Source organism: Temnothorax americanus, unplaced genomic scaffold (genome assembly GCF_048541705.1).
Source record: "Temnothorax americanus isolate GAGA-0224 unplaced genomic scaffold, ASM4854170v1 Scaffold6, whole genome shotgun sequence".
Taxonomy (NCBI): Eukaryota; Metazoa; Arthropoda; class Insecta; order Hymenoptera; family Formicidae; genus Temnothorax; species Temnothorax americanus.
Window position 1 is genome coordinate 1,148,869 of NW_027509751.1, and position 16,174 is coordinate 1,165,042.

Consider the following 16,174-nt stretch of genomic DNA (forward strand, 5'->3'; position numbering starts at 1 on the left):
TCGTCGAATTCGCACGGTATAAAACGAGAGTTGCAGTGAAAATGCATCGCGGTGTTTTTTTTACGTGAACTGAAAAACAAGTCTGTACGTAGCTCATTTTAAGTTTTATCCCGAAACGTATTCCAATGTATTCCTGAGAAAACGCAACCGGTGCCGACCAGATGGGAAGTGATGTATACTTATTATGGCAGAAACGTTCTCACAGAGATCCGTCGCAGCTAAGGTGAATTTTATCACGATTCATTAACCGTAGTTAAGGCGCTACGATATAATTAGGTTGATTATCACGGAGGAACAATAATCACATTGGATACTGCTAATAACAGAGAAATGAAGGAACTTAATTTAATAATTATCACAGCGAGAAAACGATCGATCCACACGTCTACACGTGTCTGTCTTAATTTGTTGATCGTGTTATCTTTAAGACATCCGTGCGGTAACAAAGCACGCACGTGGATACCGAGATCGTGGAAAGGTATCACTGCCTCCCGCGTAGGCCACGAAATCTCGTAAATGTGGCATTGACGTATGAGAGGCTTTTAGCTGACTACAGTTATTCGTCCGAGAGGCCTTTTAAGCGCAAGTCAGACGGGGTATGTAATTTTCATGTACGACTCTCTCTTCCTCTTCTTCCTTTTCTTTCCTTTCTCGATGGGCGGCTGGGCGCAACGCCCGTGACACGCACGCGGCCGCGCGAATCTCGCGCGTGTGCTTCTTACGCATCCGTATCTTGTCTCGTCTCGTTTCGTCTCGTCTCGTCTCGTTTCGTCTCGTCTCGTTTCGTCTCATCTCGTTTCGTTCCGTGCGAGCCGCGGGTGCGTATGCTGTATAAGGAGTCTTCCCTCGCATCTTCTCCCCGCGATCGCGTCTCTCTTTCTTCGAGGAAACGAACGGATATAAATCTCCTCCTCCTGTATCTCGCCTCGTTTCTCTGTTTACGAACTCGCTGCGTTGTGCGCTCGGAACAATCTCGTACATCCCGAACTCGAACAATCGCTAAGAAGTTAGAGACAACTGCCAGAATGTTACATTGCGAGCGGAAGAAAGATCGCGCGGCTTCGTAAGACGAACGATACGCGGATCTCGAAGCTAATTGATGCGCGGATTTCGAATACGTCGACATCGCGTGCGTCTGCGACAGCTGGTATCCTGTATCAGGAGACAGACACAATATTTATTGATATAATGAACGACCGCGCGCTCAAGTATCATACAGTGGAAATAGTACGCTATCGCAATATAACGCGATTTATTAATTCGAAAGCGCTTCAATTTCACGGGTTTGAAATTTTACTTGATTGGCACGTTCGCAGGTGAATAAATAATGGAGTGTCGACAACATTCCGCGCGCCTATTCGCGCGCCAAATTTTTCCGTGGCTCACCCCGGCGATTGATATGCCCCATTATGTTTTTATTCCGCTTTGAAGTGTTCTTATTTTGTCTTTTTTTTTCGCTATCTAACGCGCGTCAATCCTATTAAAACGCAAAACACGGAAAGGCAATTTCGATCACGATAAAGTAAAAACGTTTTTGTTTGTGAAACAGTCTTGCGCCATCGGGGTACTTTATCAGTGTACTCCATCAGCATCCCAAGTATCCACCGTTTCCGTTCGATAAACTCGGCTGAGATTAATTTGCATTCAGCGAATTTACTAATCTCGTAGTAGCCGACGCAGTTATCGTAGATTACATTTTTAAATCGTCCGCGGGGTACGCGCGATTGTTCCCGTCATACACTCGATACACTGACAGCACATTGTACTCGTACAATGCTGACGTAATTTAAAACTTTTCGACGTGCATAGCCGATGGTAAAAGCCGTTCACCCACTCGAATAACCAATATTCGGTTCCTTCTGTTCTGCGTTTTAACCATTGTTAAAATCGCAGAGTTGTTTTACCGATCTGTTTGACTCCCATTTCTTCGCGTTACTCAAAGGGATTAGTCGGTATAACGACCGCTTTGTAAAAGAGTCCGATTATAATTATCGGAAATTATTACCAGCAATTTCGTTAACGTTATTCTACATATACATCTTTATCTTCCATGCATATTATACTTATCTTGTTGTTAATCAGCCGTTTTTCTAATCTTCAAGATCGCACACTGTTAAATATTAAAGAATAAAATTTAAACTAACCTTGAGTTAAATAACAATTTGTTATTTTTAAGTAAAATGTGTGTCGAAATTGATTATTTTAACACAAAACAGTATTATTTTAATTTCATTGGTTTGGTTAAATTAACATCATTAAATTAATTATATATTTTGAATGGGAGCAATGGCGATCTATAGGAATGGTTTAAAATGACTCTGCAATAATAATATTATATAAAAAAAGATAATTTTAGAATAATATAATCCCTAAAAAGATAATCGATAAACTTCTGGCGATTATCAGAGCTTCGCAGATCGAACAATTTGGATTATTTTGATAGATATCGCTGGATTCAAGATTTGGTATGCCCTTTCTAAAATAGCCGATCTAATTATTGGGACGAACTCTAAATCGGGAGTCATCGATTTCCGATACCGTCCCTTTATACGCACGATGATTCGATTCCCATTCCGCGATGGCACTCCGAATCATTTAAATGCTGCGCACGTTTTACGCAACGTCCTTTCTATCCTGCGTCGGTATTCTCCGTCACGACTCCCGTGACGGAGCGCACGAAAATGTCAACAGTTACAACGTGACTACGCTTGGTAAGCGCGGCGAACTATGCAGACTTGCGCGCGGATGCAATTTCGTTCGCGATAACGTAACGAATACCCCATTATCGTCAGAAACTGACATCTCACCTCGGTCCCTCCCGGTGGGATAAGCTCAAATCTAATCGGAGCGCGCTAGACTTTCAGACGGCGGCACAAAGCTGTTTAATATCGATATCGGATAAGAGCATATCGCTTACGAGTAGCTTGCCTATAAACAACTGATGAAATTTAATTATAAAAAACACAAGGATAGAAAAAATTAATTTGATAATTAAAAAATTATTTTTAAAGTAAGATCCGATTTTGTCTTCATTGCAATGTCTGTCTGACATTGTGCTCAGATACTTATTGTCTTTACGGGTAGCTGTATATTGATAGACTCCTTTTCGAAATCACCTGCGAATCGACATATCTTCAAGGCGTGAAAGTATTCGAGTCAGATCGCACGAGAGCGACAGTGAACACGACAGTGACACGATACGCTTCTGGCCTCCGGCACGCGATGGTTAATCGAATCTCTCGACTTCCGCATAATTTCGTGAAATTCAACGATCGGTGAAAGTGATCTTTACCATATATAAGATAGCGCTTGCGACATAAACGGATTTACTGTTGAACATATGGGTGACCCGTTCGCAATAATGCATGTATAAAAAGGTTACAGCAGCTATTTTCGCAGCATCCGTCGAAGGAAGGAGGATTCGATATTCCATTAGTCGACATGGGCGATTTAATATATTTCTAATCTGTATATTGCAAATAAGCATCTCAGTCTTTCTAACCGAAAAAAATTGGAACTAAAGTAGTGTTAAGCTAAATTAGTAACATCTAACACTAATAACTAGTATATTAATGTATTAAAACAAAATTAATATATTAACATATTAAAACAAAAATACAGATAATTTTCGTATTAGTCAATATTGCTTGTGCATATATTTAAATATAAAAAATTACAATAGATCATTTTTATTGCTCAGCAAAAAAACGAATTATATCGGTTTCCATGCAACCGCGGTTCTCCAAGATAGTAGAGCAACCGCGATATTTCACCAAGAATGTTCTCGGTATCCAGACGAAATAGGGTACTCTATGATGCTATAGTGGCGGGAATTCCGTCAACAAGCTCGTTAGTCCGCACGTATGCTGTAATTTTGTCGGTAGATAATGAGAGACGGGAAGAGTTGCGATTATTTTTGTCCGTCCTTCCACCGGTGACGTATGAGACATCGTGCAATTAATGAGATATGTGTGTATATATATATTACAAGAAAGAGTAAACAAGAATCATTAAAGGAAGAATTCGCGAGGTTATAATAATTGACCAATAATTGAGGAAATCGAAATATAGAAAAGAACGCTGTGTGTGTTGGGAACTTGAATTTAAATAAAGAGAGATTTACGTCTTTTCTTATATACACTTATATACACATGCGTTCGTTTATCAGTTATCAATTAATTACTTTAATTTGTTTAATGTTAAAAAACATATAGAAGAAAAATAACTTTGGTTTATTAAAACAGGTGCCGCGGAATGGATGATTGTGTCATTGCGTCATTCGGCTGATACTTATGCGCGACGTGAACGAGAGAATCGTATAGCTCAAGTGGGATATAAGCGTTCGAATAAAATAACCAATGTGTTTCGCCACCGTGAAATATATCGTAGATTTATAGTGCCGCACGTAATAATCGTAACGATTTCACCCTGGCGGCAGCACCATGTGCGGTGACGGTGAGCGTCGTGGAGAAACGGGCTTTTACATTCTTCGATTGTCGTGATCGTTCAATCGATTCGTTTTAACGATTGCCGATTGCCCGCGCTGCTGAAAATGCGGTAACTGCGGAACAGCACGCTGTTTGCGCGACGCGATGCGCGGCGGGTTTTTATCATAAAACTGGGCGATGATAAAAGAAGTTATAGAAGTACATAAGGTAACTCGTTGATATGCATGTATATGTAAAAGAGCATTAAGAGAAAGGAGATTTACTAAATCTGAAATTTCTAAAAACAAAATTTTGAAGTAAATTTATAGATGACTTCTCGAGCTACAATGTCTATAACAATTATAACATTGTTATATTATTATATAATTTATAACATTATTATTAATAATTTTAATAACAATCTTTTATCGTACAAAATAATTTGAATATATATTCATGAGAAAAAGATATTTCTTGTGAATATTCTGAAATTATTTCATATTCTTGCTTTCCAATATTGACCTATGAATAATTAGGAAAAAGAGGCAATTTCACGTTTTGTATTCATAATAATAAGAGCTCATCCACCCCAATATTTTTATAAAACATCCATCCCCTATGGAATTCTCTCTCGGTGAGTATTCCAGCCCTTCTGCGCAGTGGCATAATAATTCAGGAAAATCCCAGCGATTCCGGGAGGAGATCCTCTCAGAGACAAGTTCGATGAAACACAACAATGAGAATCATCCGGGAGGATTAAAACCCGGATTATATTGCGGTACGAATCTACCGATCAAAATACTGCCAGCTAGGAAAAATTCACCAGCGCGGAAACCGCGGCGGAATCGTAAATCAAACGCATTATATTCTTGCTATACTTCAATTCGTAATTTTCTTTCCCGAATTTTCTCTCTATTACGTATTAATTCATTCGTGAAATTTAATTAAGTTAATCTATCTTTCGTTATTCGCAAATACCTTATAAAGCTTCGGTATTCTTGCTGTAGTTTTATATGAAAAAGAAATATGTGTCCGCGTACCGTGAGCACATAATTGCGTTAGGTATCGTTATTTATTACGTCCCTAGAATTTATCTCTCTCTCTCTCCCCCGTATACTTTTATTTATCGTGTTTGGAGGGTCGCTATTTTTATCGACCACATAATCGGCGCGCGACCCGTTTGACCAGGCAAGATATATTCTCATACCGGAAATACGAATCTTTCGAACTTATATTTATCAAGAATATTTTTTCAATTTTGTTTTTTTTTCTACCAGGGCAAGACATCGTTGGAAAAAATGAACCAACTACGTAAAGCCAATTCATTTAACAAAGATCAAATCGCTGCGATCAATCAAATATATTTCTAAATCTCGTTTGTATTGCCATACGCTTCCTACACGGCATATCGATAATATACAGAGAAAACGCGAAATTCGTAAAAAATTTTCTAAGAAGCCCTCGTCGGATAGCCTCCCTTTGAGCCGAGAGAAAAGCCAGTTGCCTCTCGATCGAGGGTAGAAACGAAATTTTCCAAATTTCGTCTCGACGCGTGAGAGCAGGGATGATCGCCAGCCAAATTGACTATTGAAAGGAAATGGCGGGTCTGCGGGAGATGGGGTGGGGAGGGGAGGGGAGGGAGTCGCGTTCCGGTGTACGGATGTCCTCGAAACGGAAAAAGGAAATTAAATTCTTGCCGTAGGCCAGGTCTGCCTTTATTGTTCTCCAACGGCGTGTGCGTGGCGGTATAGTTTTCCCGCTATATGTGATGCCGTTGTCTGACGGCCACCCGCCGGGTTGGGTTGTGACCCTTAATTCGAAGCACGGTTGCGTCGACGAGCTGATAATTATTTCTCGGCGAGCGTATAATAAACACATTAGAGAGAGCGTAAAAAATATTTATATATATTAAACACGCAAGAAAATAGCAGCTTATTTGTGAGAATATTCCATCACAGTGGTACTAAATAACATGCGCTTCTCTCGGAAAGAATTTTGACTTCATTTGTATTGCTGGAAAAGAAGTGAAATTCTTTTTGTCAGCAGCCGCCCTTATTTAACATCTCTAAAGTTTTTCGAAAGCGGAAACTACACTCGAGGAAACTTTTCTCGTGCATCGCTTCTAATACGGAGTTCTTTCTGTCGCAGTACATGGGTTCGTTTTCTGTGGCGGTTCCCGACATTGCCAGCCGCGCGGAATTTGTGCGCTCCCAATTGGAGATCCTCAGGGTAAGTGTCTCTCCCCTAATCCTGTTCGTGTGCTGAAAACTATTTCTAATTTAACATCCACCCCCTACGAATATGATTATCAAATGACAAATTATGTCTGGCAAGGTAACATTGTTTTTCTTCCGGGGATAGCAGAACCTGCTCCTTCCGGTAATGCGCGGCAAGACGAATTATTCTAGAGCGTCTCTTCGCATAATAAGAAGCAATAAGATCCTATAGGATAATGGCGCGGCATATACCACCGGTCCCATTTTCGCCCTGTTTGTTTTCCCGTTTTGCATGCATGATGAATTCACCAGTTTTATATTCAAATCGTCGCGCGATCTCGACATTACAAAAGATGTGTATACGAGATGAGCGTAAAACCGTGTAGATCCTCACTTACAATCTCTTAGATATTATTTAAAAAAAAAAATCGCCGTTATCCCGATCCATTGTGTTTTACGATCGCCTCTGAGGTATAATGGAATATCGTAAATAACGACGCATATGATGACGCTCATTGATGGGGGGCTTATTCCATCCGTTTTAATGCTTGACATCAATTGCAATCAACGGCAAATACATTTCGTAATTAGCCCGAACAGATGAACGCCATATGGCAAAGGAATCAAAACGGCTCTCATGTTAGGGGGGATTATTATATTCTAAGCTATACGCTATTACTGTAAATCTAGTAATGACTCTCGTACCTGAACGGATCAGCAAAATTTCGGCTTTGAGTTTCGTCGGAGTTGAATATGTTTACCTATACGAGCGAGAATAACTCGTGCCAGGAAGTTCCTACTTAATCTCCGTACGTATGTGTGCGCAGGTGTGCGTGCGTCGAGTAGCCTGCGTGTATAAGAACGCGCGTTGCTACTTTTCCCGTGATACTACTTCATTAGAGTGTACGCGCGCCACGCTCGTTTTGGCGGCCAATTTTACTTGAATAGTTGCCAGCGGTTAAAATTAAATGCATGGGCGTTTCTTATTGTATGTCTTTTTTTCTTTCTTCTATTGTAAATAACAGAGATGTACTGATACATTGTGTTGATATGCTCTTTACGTCTTTACTATAATTGTCAATTAGCCGATTTAAATGCAAGCTAAGTATATTATTGTGAGGAAATTCTGATAAGCATTATGTCTTCTGCTAATTAGGACTTCAATTAATGTACCATCCATATTCTTGAAAGGGTTTGCGTAGTGAAAGCAAAAGTCTTACAGAAGTAAGAGAGTTTGAATTATTTAATATTATTTAATTGTTTTTTTTTAATGTCTCTTATTGCAGAAATCATTATAGATAAAGAATTAATCGGATATTTTTATGAGGTACTTTCAATAATTTGATGCGATATCGACAGAAAAACAGAATAATTATCTCCGACTTATTTTGTCTATAAAAAAATCATTTGTGATCTCTTGTATAATAACAGATTCGGTTTTTTTGCTTAGAAATAAAGTTGTAGATTCGTGGTAATCGAATTCGGTTCGAAATGAGAGGATACGAGTAATCTCTAATGTAATGAGTCGTAAATTCGACGAGTCACTTGTCTCCCCATGTTCCCACTCAATGCGCACTTTCGTAAATCGTCTCTATTGTTGTACTCCATCGTGGAAGATCAGACTTTTTCAAAGAAGCGTTTAGTGTAACACGCCGTAAATGCGCGTATATCTCGTCTCACCCCTGCAACATTTATATTTATACGGCCGCCGTAAATGAGGCGAAAATTACGCTCGGTTGGTTAAGAGACGCTTCGCCGGTCGCCTATACTGATGCCAGTCGGGTGTTGGTATTTCCCTGTTTTGTGCTACAATCACAACAGCATGTAAAATACGAAATTTTATTAATGCGACTAATCATCACGGATTCCTCTTTTTACTAAATTTTACAAAAAAAAATTTTTTTCTAAAAAGAGACTAGTTTATAAGGTGAGATTTAAATTACATTTTTCTCAGGCGTTGATTTATTTAATTTTCTTTTTTCTTCTCCAAGCTTTTTGTTTATTTTTATAACTTTATTTTTTGATCAAGACGATTATTAATTTATTGACCTATTTTAATAACTATATATATATATATATATATATATATATATATATAAAAAGTCAGAGGATTATCTCATTATAAGAACCGATACAAATTGCCCAAAAAAAAGTTAAACTTAGCCATAAAAGGCTTGAATCTATTGAATAATGTATTATTTACACGAATAAAGTTTATTCACCGAATTAATTTTATCTCTCAATTAACAAATAACGTTTACGCTTGTAGTCAACATATCAATATAAATGCATATATATATATATATATATATTATATATATATATTTATATATATATATATATAAATGCATATATATATATATATATATATATGCATTTATATTGATATGTTGACTACAAGCGTAAACGTTATTTGTTAATTGAGAGATAAAATTAATTCGGTGAATAAACTTTATTCGTGTAAATAATACATTATTCAATAGATTCAAGCCTTTTATGGCTAAGTTTAACTTTTTTTTGGGCAATTTGTATCGGTTCTTATAATGAGATAATCCTCTGACTTTTTATTAGTTATAAAATTTCGAGAATAATAAAATATTACATGGTTGTCTCGAGTAAATCTTTCGACTTAAAATGGTAAAAGAGAAGGGATATACATCGTTTTCTTCTTGTTGTACTTTTAAAGCTGGAGAAGTGACAATGTATTGTACATGAAATTATAACATATTTTTAAATTTAATGCAAGACATTCATAAAATCTAAAGAAAATTAATTTTGTTTTTATATTTGTCTTGTTGAAAACGTCTAAAAATATTTACAAATTAATTGTTATGTATACCTTGTAAATTTACACGAATATTGTAATAATGGGATCTTTTCTCGTCATTTTAAGTAATCACATTTGTATGAAAATTTTTTTTTAAACATTGGATGTGTCTAAAACGGTAGTAAACGAAAAACAACTATCGTAAAAATTGTCTGGAGTTTTTATCGTATTTCGTTTCCCCGCTCAAAGGACATTTTTCTACAGCAAAACGAAAATTTGCAGCGAAAATCGCTCAAAGGGACTTTCGAGGCCTTTATCCCGAATTTAAATTGAAACAAAATCATTCAATGGCATTTCCCTCGCGGGAATTTAACAAAAAAAAATGGCAGTGCGAATAAACAGAAATTTATTTGACGAAGTTAGAACATTTGCGCGGATAATTCCGTCGTTCTTTTTAGCACATACGAATTTCAAGTGTCGCGGAGTGGATAGGTTGTCAAAGCCATCTGCTTTAATTGCCAATTACATGAGACGCTTTCACGGGGTGTCAAACAGTGGTCCGAATTTTTTTCGCGAGATATCCAGCTGGGACACATTGTACCGGCACGGTCGATTAACGGAAATACATCGTACCGAAAAATCATTTTACCTGAAATAGCCCTCTTTCAAAGTTACGCACGAATTTTGAAACATCCATTATTTTTTCATCAAACGTATTGCTATTACAAATTTAAATACTGTATAAGCTTTATTTTTATATTGTTGTTTTATAATTATTAAATTTTTAAATATTATAATAGTTATTAAATGCGTTTAATTTTGCGATAGAGTATAAGATGAGATTCCAAAGAAATCGCGACCGCGCTATTAAAATTCAAAATCAAATCGATGAGCCATCGTGGAATGTAATTTAATCGGAAAAAATCCAATAGACGCATTCTACAGCAGCATGATGTATTGACATACCATCGGTTTCTTCTTCTCAGGTTTCTGTCTTGCTAAGTTATTAAAGCTATGACAAAGGCAGTCGTGTCAAAGAAATACGATCTTGAGGTATGCATCCGAAAATGCCTGCGACAGCAAACAATCGGAAATCATTTGTATAAAACTGAACGACGATAGACTGAATTTATATTACACAAGTTTATGCTTTAAAACGATGCAAATCGATTGATCGATATTTATGATTCATTAAGCTTGTATTTTTCTCTTTAAATTCCATGACGATCCAAATATTAATATCTACACCAACTCAATTATTCGAATGCGTTTACTGAAGATTTGTAAATGTCTAGTATTGCAACAAAATATATCTTTCCGCATCGTTACACACGCACAGAATAATTTTGTAATCGTACATCAGTGAACCGCAGGGTAAATAATGGATATACACGAGTAGAAATTTGTCACGGTGGTCAATGACATAGAAGCGTCGCTTTCGTTTCGTGGATCACGACGTATGGGGCAGTTTGTCACGGAGAAGGGTGTCTTTCCACCCCTGACACGTTGACCACCCTATAGACACGGTGAAAGGTCCCGAAACGCGCGAGAGCACGTGCGGGGTATATCGCAGACGTGTAGGTATCCATATTGATTTCGGGGATGCGTAGTCGTCGACCTCTTTCACTTGCTCTCTTTCTCTCTTCGATATTCCGGGATACTCTTTTATCACGGGGGGGTTAAAAATAAAGAAAAACGACAATGCGGTCTAATCTTCCGCGAGCTCGCGCTACACGCTAATTACTAGAAATCCCTTAACGCCGTTGTTCTACCACCGATTGTTTTGTGAAAGTGTGATCCTCGTGAAAACGAGAGGAGAAGGCTGAAATCCGGGACGATGCGCTCTGCTCGACTATTTTTCGGATCTTTGAAATTTAACTTGTACGATGAAGTCGACTCGCAGCTTTCGGAGAACAAAGAGCGAAAATCACGTTTAACCGGTTCGTCCTCAAATTTCGATTCACCGCGAAACCACCATGGGGAATCGTGGAAAATCGATCTATCCGCACTCACACTTTCCGCCTTGCCACATTTACGACGGTGCGGTTTCGGTATCGGTTTACCGGACAGTCGCCGACAACGTCGAGGACGCCGTTGCTGCATATGGGTCATGTACAATTCGCAACGAACCGACCGTACCGATTAAACGTCTGCACAAACTCTGGCAGGCGTGAATTTCGACCGTTGTCGCGACCGTTGCGAATATGATCGCACGGCCGCGATTGTGACAGCGCGACGATAGTGACAAAGTGCATTTTTCCGCTTCCTGCAGCATCGAGCTCGTCGAAATTATACATCGGTTTCAATGCCCGTTTTGTGCGCTCCCATCCCGTCCCTTCATCCCGTTCGCGGAGCTCGCCACCGATCTCCCCGTAATCCCTTCCGTGTGGGGTCGCCGTTATCAAAAGTACGCGCCTCCACATACGGCGGCGGCGGGTCTTACGAGATTGCCGAACACGGTTTAAAACGATAGCCTGCCGGTGCCCTGGCATTCCCGCAGGTCGTTGAACTCCTTCGTTGAACGTGTGTGCGAATTGCCCTTCTCCCCTCTTTTTCGTTTCTTCGTCCCGAGACACGAGTGCGTTGAGCACGAACGCGAGTCGTGCGAGCGTATTGGTGATGTAGATGCAGATGCGACGAGAGTGGGCATTTGACGCAAAAAAGTTTAGCAACGCCGGACATCGTCGGAACTGAAAGAGGCTCTAAGTGGACGCTGTTTATGCAAAAATGGATTAATCCGCGGAGTGGAAGTTTTAAGTAAATTTGGTTTGAAAAGGCGGAGTCTTTCGTTGCCCACCACTAATTTTTGGGAGAAACTGAGAAGGAAATATGGAAGAAAAGAGATGAAAAAGAATCGCCAAGTTAACTCGCTCTACCGCAGCGAAACACTCATCTTGCGCCGGATATTCTCAGTCGTAGATTACAGAAACGTATTGGCAAGGAATTCGAGGATTATCACCGAGAAGTGTTCGGCACGAGTTCACTCGGCACGTACGTCAATGCAACACGCCATCGATCGAAAGGCAATACGAAGCGGCTTATCTGTCGCTCTTTTTATTACTCTCCCGGGCTCACTTTTACGAGAGGATCCACCCAGACTACCGATGGAGTCTCTACAGCGCTTACGGTATTTTCCCTTCTCTTTCTCCTTTCGCTCCTTCTCTCTATTCTTCCTTCGGCCTTCTCATATCCCATTCATTCTACCCCTTTTCTCCTTCATGGGCAAGCAAGGTTTTCTTCCGAGACGCAGAAAATCGAGAGATGCTCGATTCAGGTCAAAGTCAAAGAGCCTTTTCTACGGTTCCAAATATTTTCACACTCGATGTGGTTCCAACTATTCCTGGCAGACATCGGTTACGCTCGTTTTGCTCGGCGATGTAGAAATCGTCCTGCTTGATATAGCTATCAGGCAGAATATGATCGTCTAGAGAGAGAGGCTTGTAAACCCTGTGGACACAGTACCTCTCTTACACAATTTTTCGAATTTTTAGGTAGAGAGGAAAGAAAGTTAATAAGTTGAGGAACAAAATTTTCTTTAAAAGAAATATTTTCCTTTATTTTTCCATCTCAGCGCGTTTTATCATAAACGTATCTAGAGTTTACATATTTAATTTTTTAATTAACCGTGCTTGTCTTTGTTATTTACATTACAATTGAAAATTTAAACTAAAATAGACAGTCTAATTAATTATGTCGGAATTAAGTCTGTAATTTTAGTTGTTCGTTATTTCAAGGATTCATTCAGGAAGATTAAATTATGCGCTTCCGGTATCGGATTTCAACAATTATAATGTCCGCGAGTCGATTCCCGAGAAAGAAAAATGACTTAATCCCGAATAAGAAAAGGTGACTTCCGCATAAAAACCTGGGGCCGTTTTTTTTTTTCTAAGACTTTCTTTATTAGCTACAATAAAGAATAGCCACGCGATATTGCTTCTTTCGTCATTGAGATTCATAAATTCTCCCGTAGTCTCTCTATATTAGAGCTCTAAATTTTCGAGAAGTTACTTTGCGGCTACTCCGACAAGGAATATAGGATCTCTTGTAAAACTTTTAATTAACATATAATAATAAGAAAGTATGCAATTTTCGAATTTTTCACATCGGAAACTTTGTCCTATATATTTTATTCTTCATTTTATTTAAAGAAGAATTAATATAGGTTCTAAATTAAAATTTCAAAAATAGCGACCTGGGCGAAAGGATTAAAATAATTATTGCGTCGATTACTGCTGCAACGGTACTTATTATCGCGAAGTGTATTCAATCAATCAGGCAGTCGGTCGAGTAACTCGCGCAATACGCGTACGCCAACGCAAGAGAAGGATAACGGCCGCATGCCGTCTTTGTTACTTATTCGCAGCATCAAGTAATTTATATCTTCCTCATCAACGCTATTATCTCAACCGGCGCTTCATAGCCAGCGTGCAATAAACTCTGCGGTGCATTTCCATACGGACAGCGGCCGCCCATGTCCGGCTCGTTGGGAATCCTTTTGCTGGCGTAGGTTTATCCGCCTGTTCACTGTGAACGTCAGGCAAGCCGAGCACCACCGGATATTTACAGTCTGCAGTCTACGCGTTGTTCCTACTTTAATATCCTGTCATTGCCTCTGACAAACGCGAAAAGAGAAACAGCAGGCCGGGCAAAGAGCGGTGGTTCAGAAGGGCGAAGCTTAAAGGATAAGGCAAGGATAAAGCAAGCATAGACGAAGTGAAACCGCAATTTTTATTCATGGAATATTAATTAATTTTTTTATTTCTGCCTATAGTCACAGTTGTTTGGTTATTCTTAATATTGTACAATTTTCTTATTTCTCAGTAATATATTTTTGCAAAGATATTGAATTTCTACAAAAATAATTTATGAATTAGAGAAAGAGAGTTATGCGATGTTTAATCTATAAGTATAAGATAAGATTTAAAAAATTTATAGTCATGACTTTATTACCATAAATATGTTAAATAATATACGACACGTTAAAAATATAACTCGATAGAAAGAACTATTGTAGCGAAACAAACTTTGATTAAATAAATCCTGTTGAGTGACACGAGATCACGATAATAGAACACTGAAATACGCGAGATATGGAAGAAATAGATACCTATTTTAGCGGCACGAGCGCGACAACAATAGAGAGAGCTTGCGGTATTATTATTTAATTGAACAGAGCGATAATAGTATTACCGAGTAAAAAATAACCAACGGATAGTTTGCGAACGAAGCTCGGTATCGATTTGCAAACCTGCGAGCACTCCTGCATTTGTACGAAAGATGAAATACATATAGACGCGGAGAACGAACCACGTGGGTACATCGCGCAGGTCCCTTCTCGGAATGGAGATCGGAACGCGATGTCTGTACTATTTTTCCTTCCTTTTCTCTCTTTCGCTTGCTGGACACGAGCCCATCCTTTGAAAGTATCTCAAATGATCTCGAATATTACGGTGAAACTCTGCCGTCGTTGCGGCAGTTCCATTCGCGTCCGTTCTCCCGCACGTTTTTCTTCTTGTAACTCATACCGAGTAGTCTCGGAAAGGAGAAAACTTCTTGCTCGGTGTTAGCTCGGTGCAGTTTCAAGGAAAACTGTAGGGGAAACGGCGATATTCTCATATCGGGATCACGTGTGCATGCAACGGTACAAAGAGATCTCGAGCTACGATTTGATTTTACATCGTCAACAATGAATTTCTGGCTTTTTCGAAAAGCCCAGATGGACTCGTATGATTTATCAGTAATTGAATTTCAGACAAACAATGGATTATAGTAAAATTGGATTGGATTGCAGCGGATATTGATACGTACACTCTCGCAGCGACGCGCGTTATTAATTTGTTTTGCCTGTACATTCAATTTCAAGTGAACTGCTATATAATGTGATGTATAATCAAATATATATTCGCGACGTTTCATATTTTGCATATTCGTAAATGTACATCTGGAAGTGGGGAAAATGAAGATTATAAAATTTAATAATGTTAAAATAACCTTCTCTCTCACGTGTTTTCGAAAACAAAAATTATATTGTTATTATTCTCTTCGTTAAATCACGGAAAATACTGCAGATTATACTGCAATATTATTCTCTTCCTTATTGTTCTAACGTAGAAATATTCACAGAAAAGTGTAAACAAATTTCTAGCATCAAAGTTCTACACAAGAAACAATCGTATAACTCGTATCTCAGACAAGAAAGTTTTCATATGATTCTCTATAATTATTTGATAAATTAAGGTGTTATTCGATGATTCCCTATCGTGTTCACGACGTTGATCGATCGAAATAGCAGTTCAATCAACATTGTGGTAATTTCCAGACAATCAAACCGGTATAATTAAGCCCACAAAATGCAGTTGTTTTTCCCGCTTTTTCTTTTTGATTCCACACAGCAATTTGAGCGATTATTGCAAATTTATCGCGTCTCGCAGTAGGTACCGATCATCGCCAATAATTATCTCATTTGCCGCGCCATAACTAAACCAGTTCTTCTTGTTGGCTGATTGACCGTGGGCATGGCACCAGAGAACGTGTCATTAAATATTTACGAAAGGCTAACACGCGACACCATGTATGCTTTTGACTAATCACATCGTCCTTCACGTAACGTGGCGTTGTCAGTCCAGTCGCTTTGGTCCGGTCATCTCGGAGTTCTATTTTAAAATAATATTATTGAATAGACTCTATTAATAAACAGTTACGTCCATAAAGACGCAAAAGCTGATTCGCCTGTCTCTTTCATGAATTCTGAAATAAAAGAAAAT

The 16,174-nt window shown here is 38.7% G+C and overlaps 1 protein-coding gene across 2 annotated transcripts in view; it reads left to right on the forward strand.

The window, feature by feature from the left end:
- The window catches only part of LOC143904937 (EGFR adapter protein), a 105,085-nt gene that overhangs the window by 41,860 nt on the left and 47,051 nt on the right, over positions 1 to 16,174 (forward strand). Inside the window, exons 1-2 of one of the 2 annotated variants that reach the window (XM_077419941.1) lie at positions 32 to 223; positions 6,576 to 6,656. In XM_077419941.1, the coding sequence (XP_077276067.1) occupies positions 185 to 223; positions 6,576 to 6,656 (120 nt within the window). In that variant the 5' untranslated portion in view covers positions 32 to 184. Of the gene's footprint in view, positions 1 to 31; positions 224 to 6,575; positions 6,657 to 16,174 lie in introns of those variants that run through there. The other variant, XM_077419943.1, reaches the window with a different exon arrangement.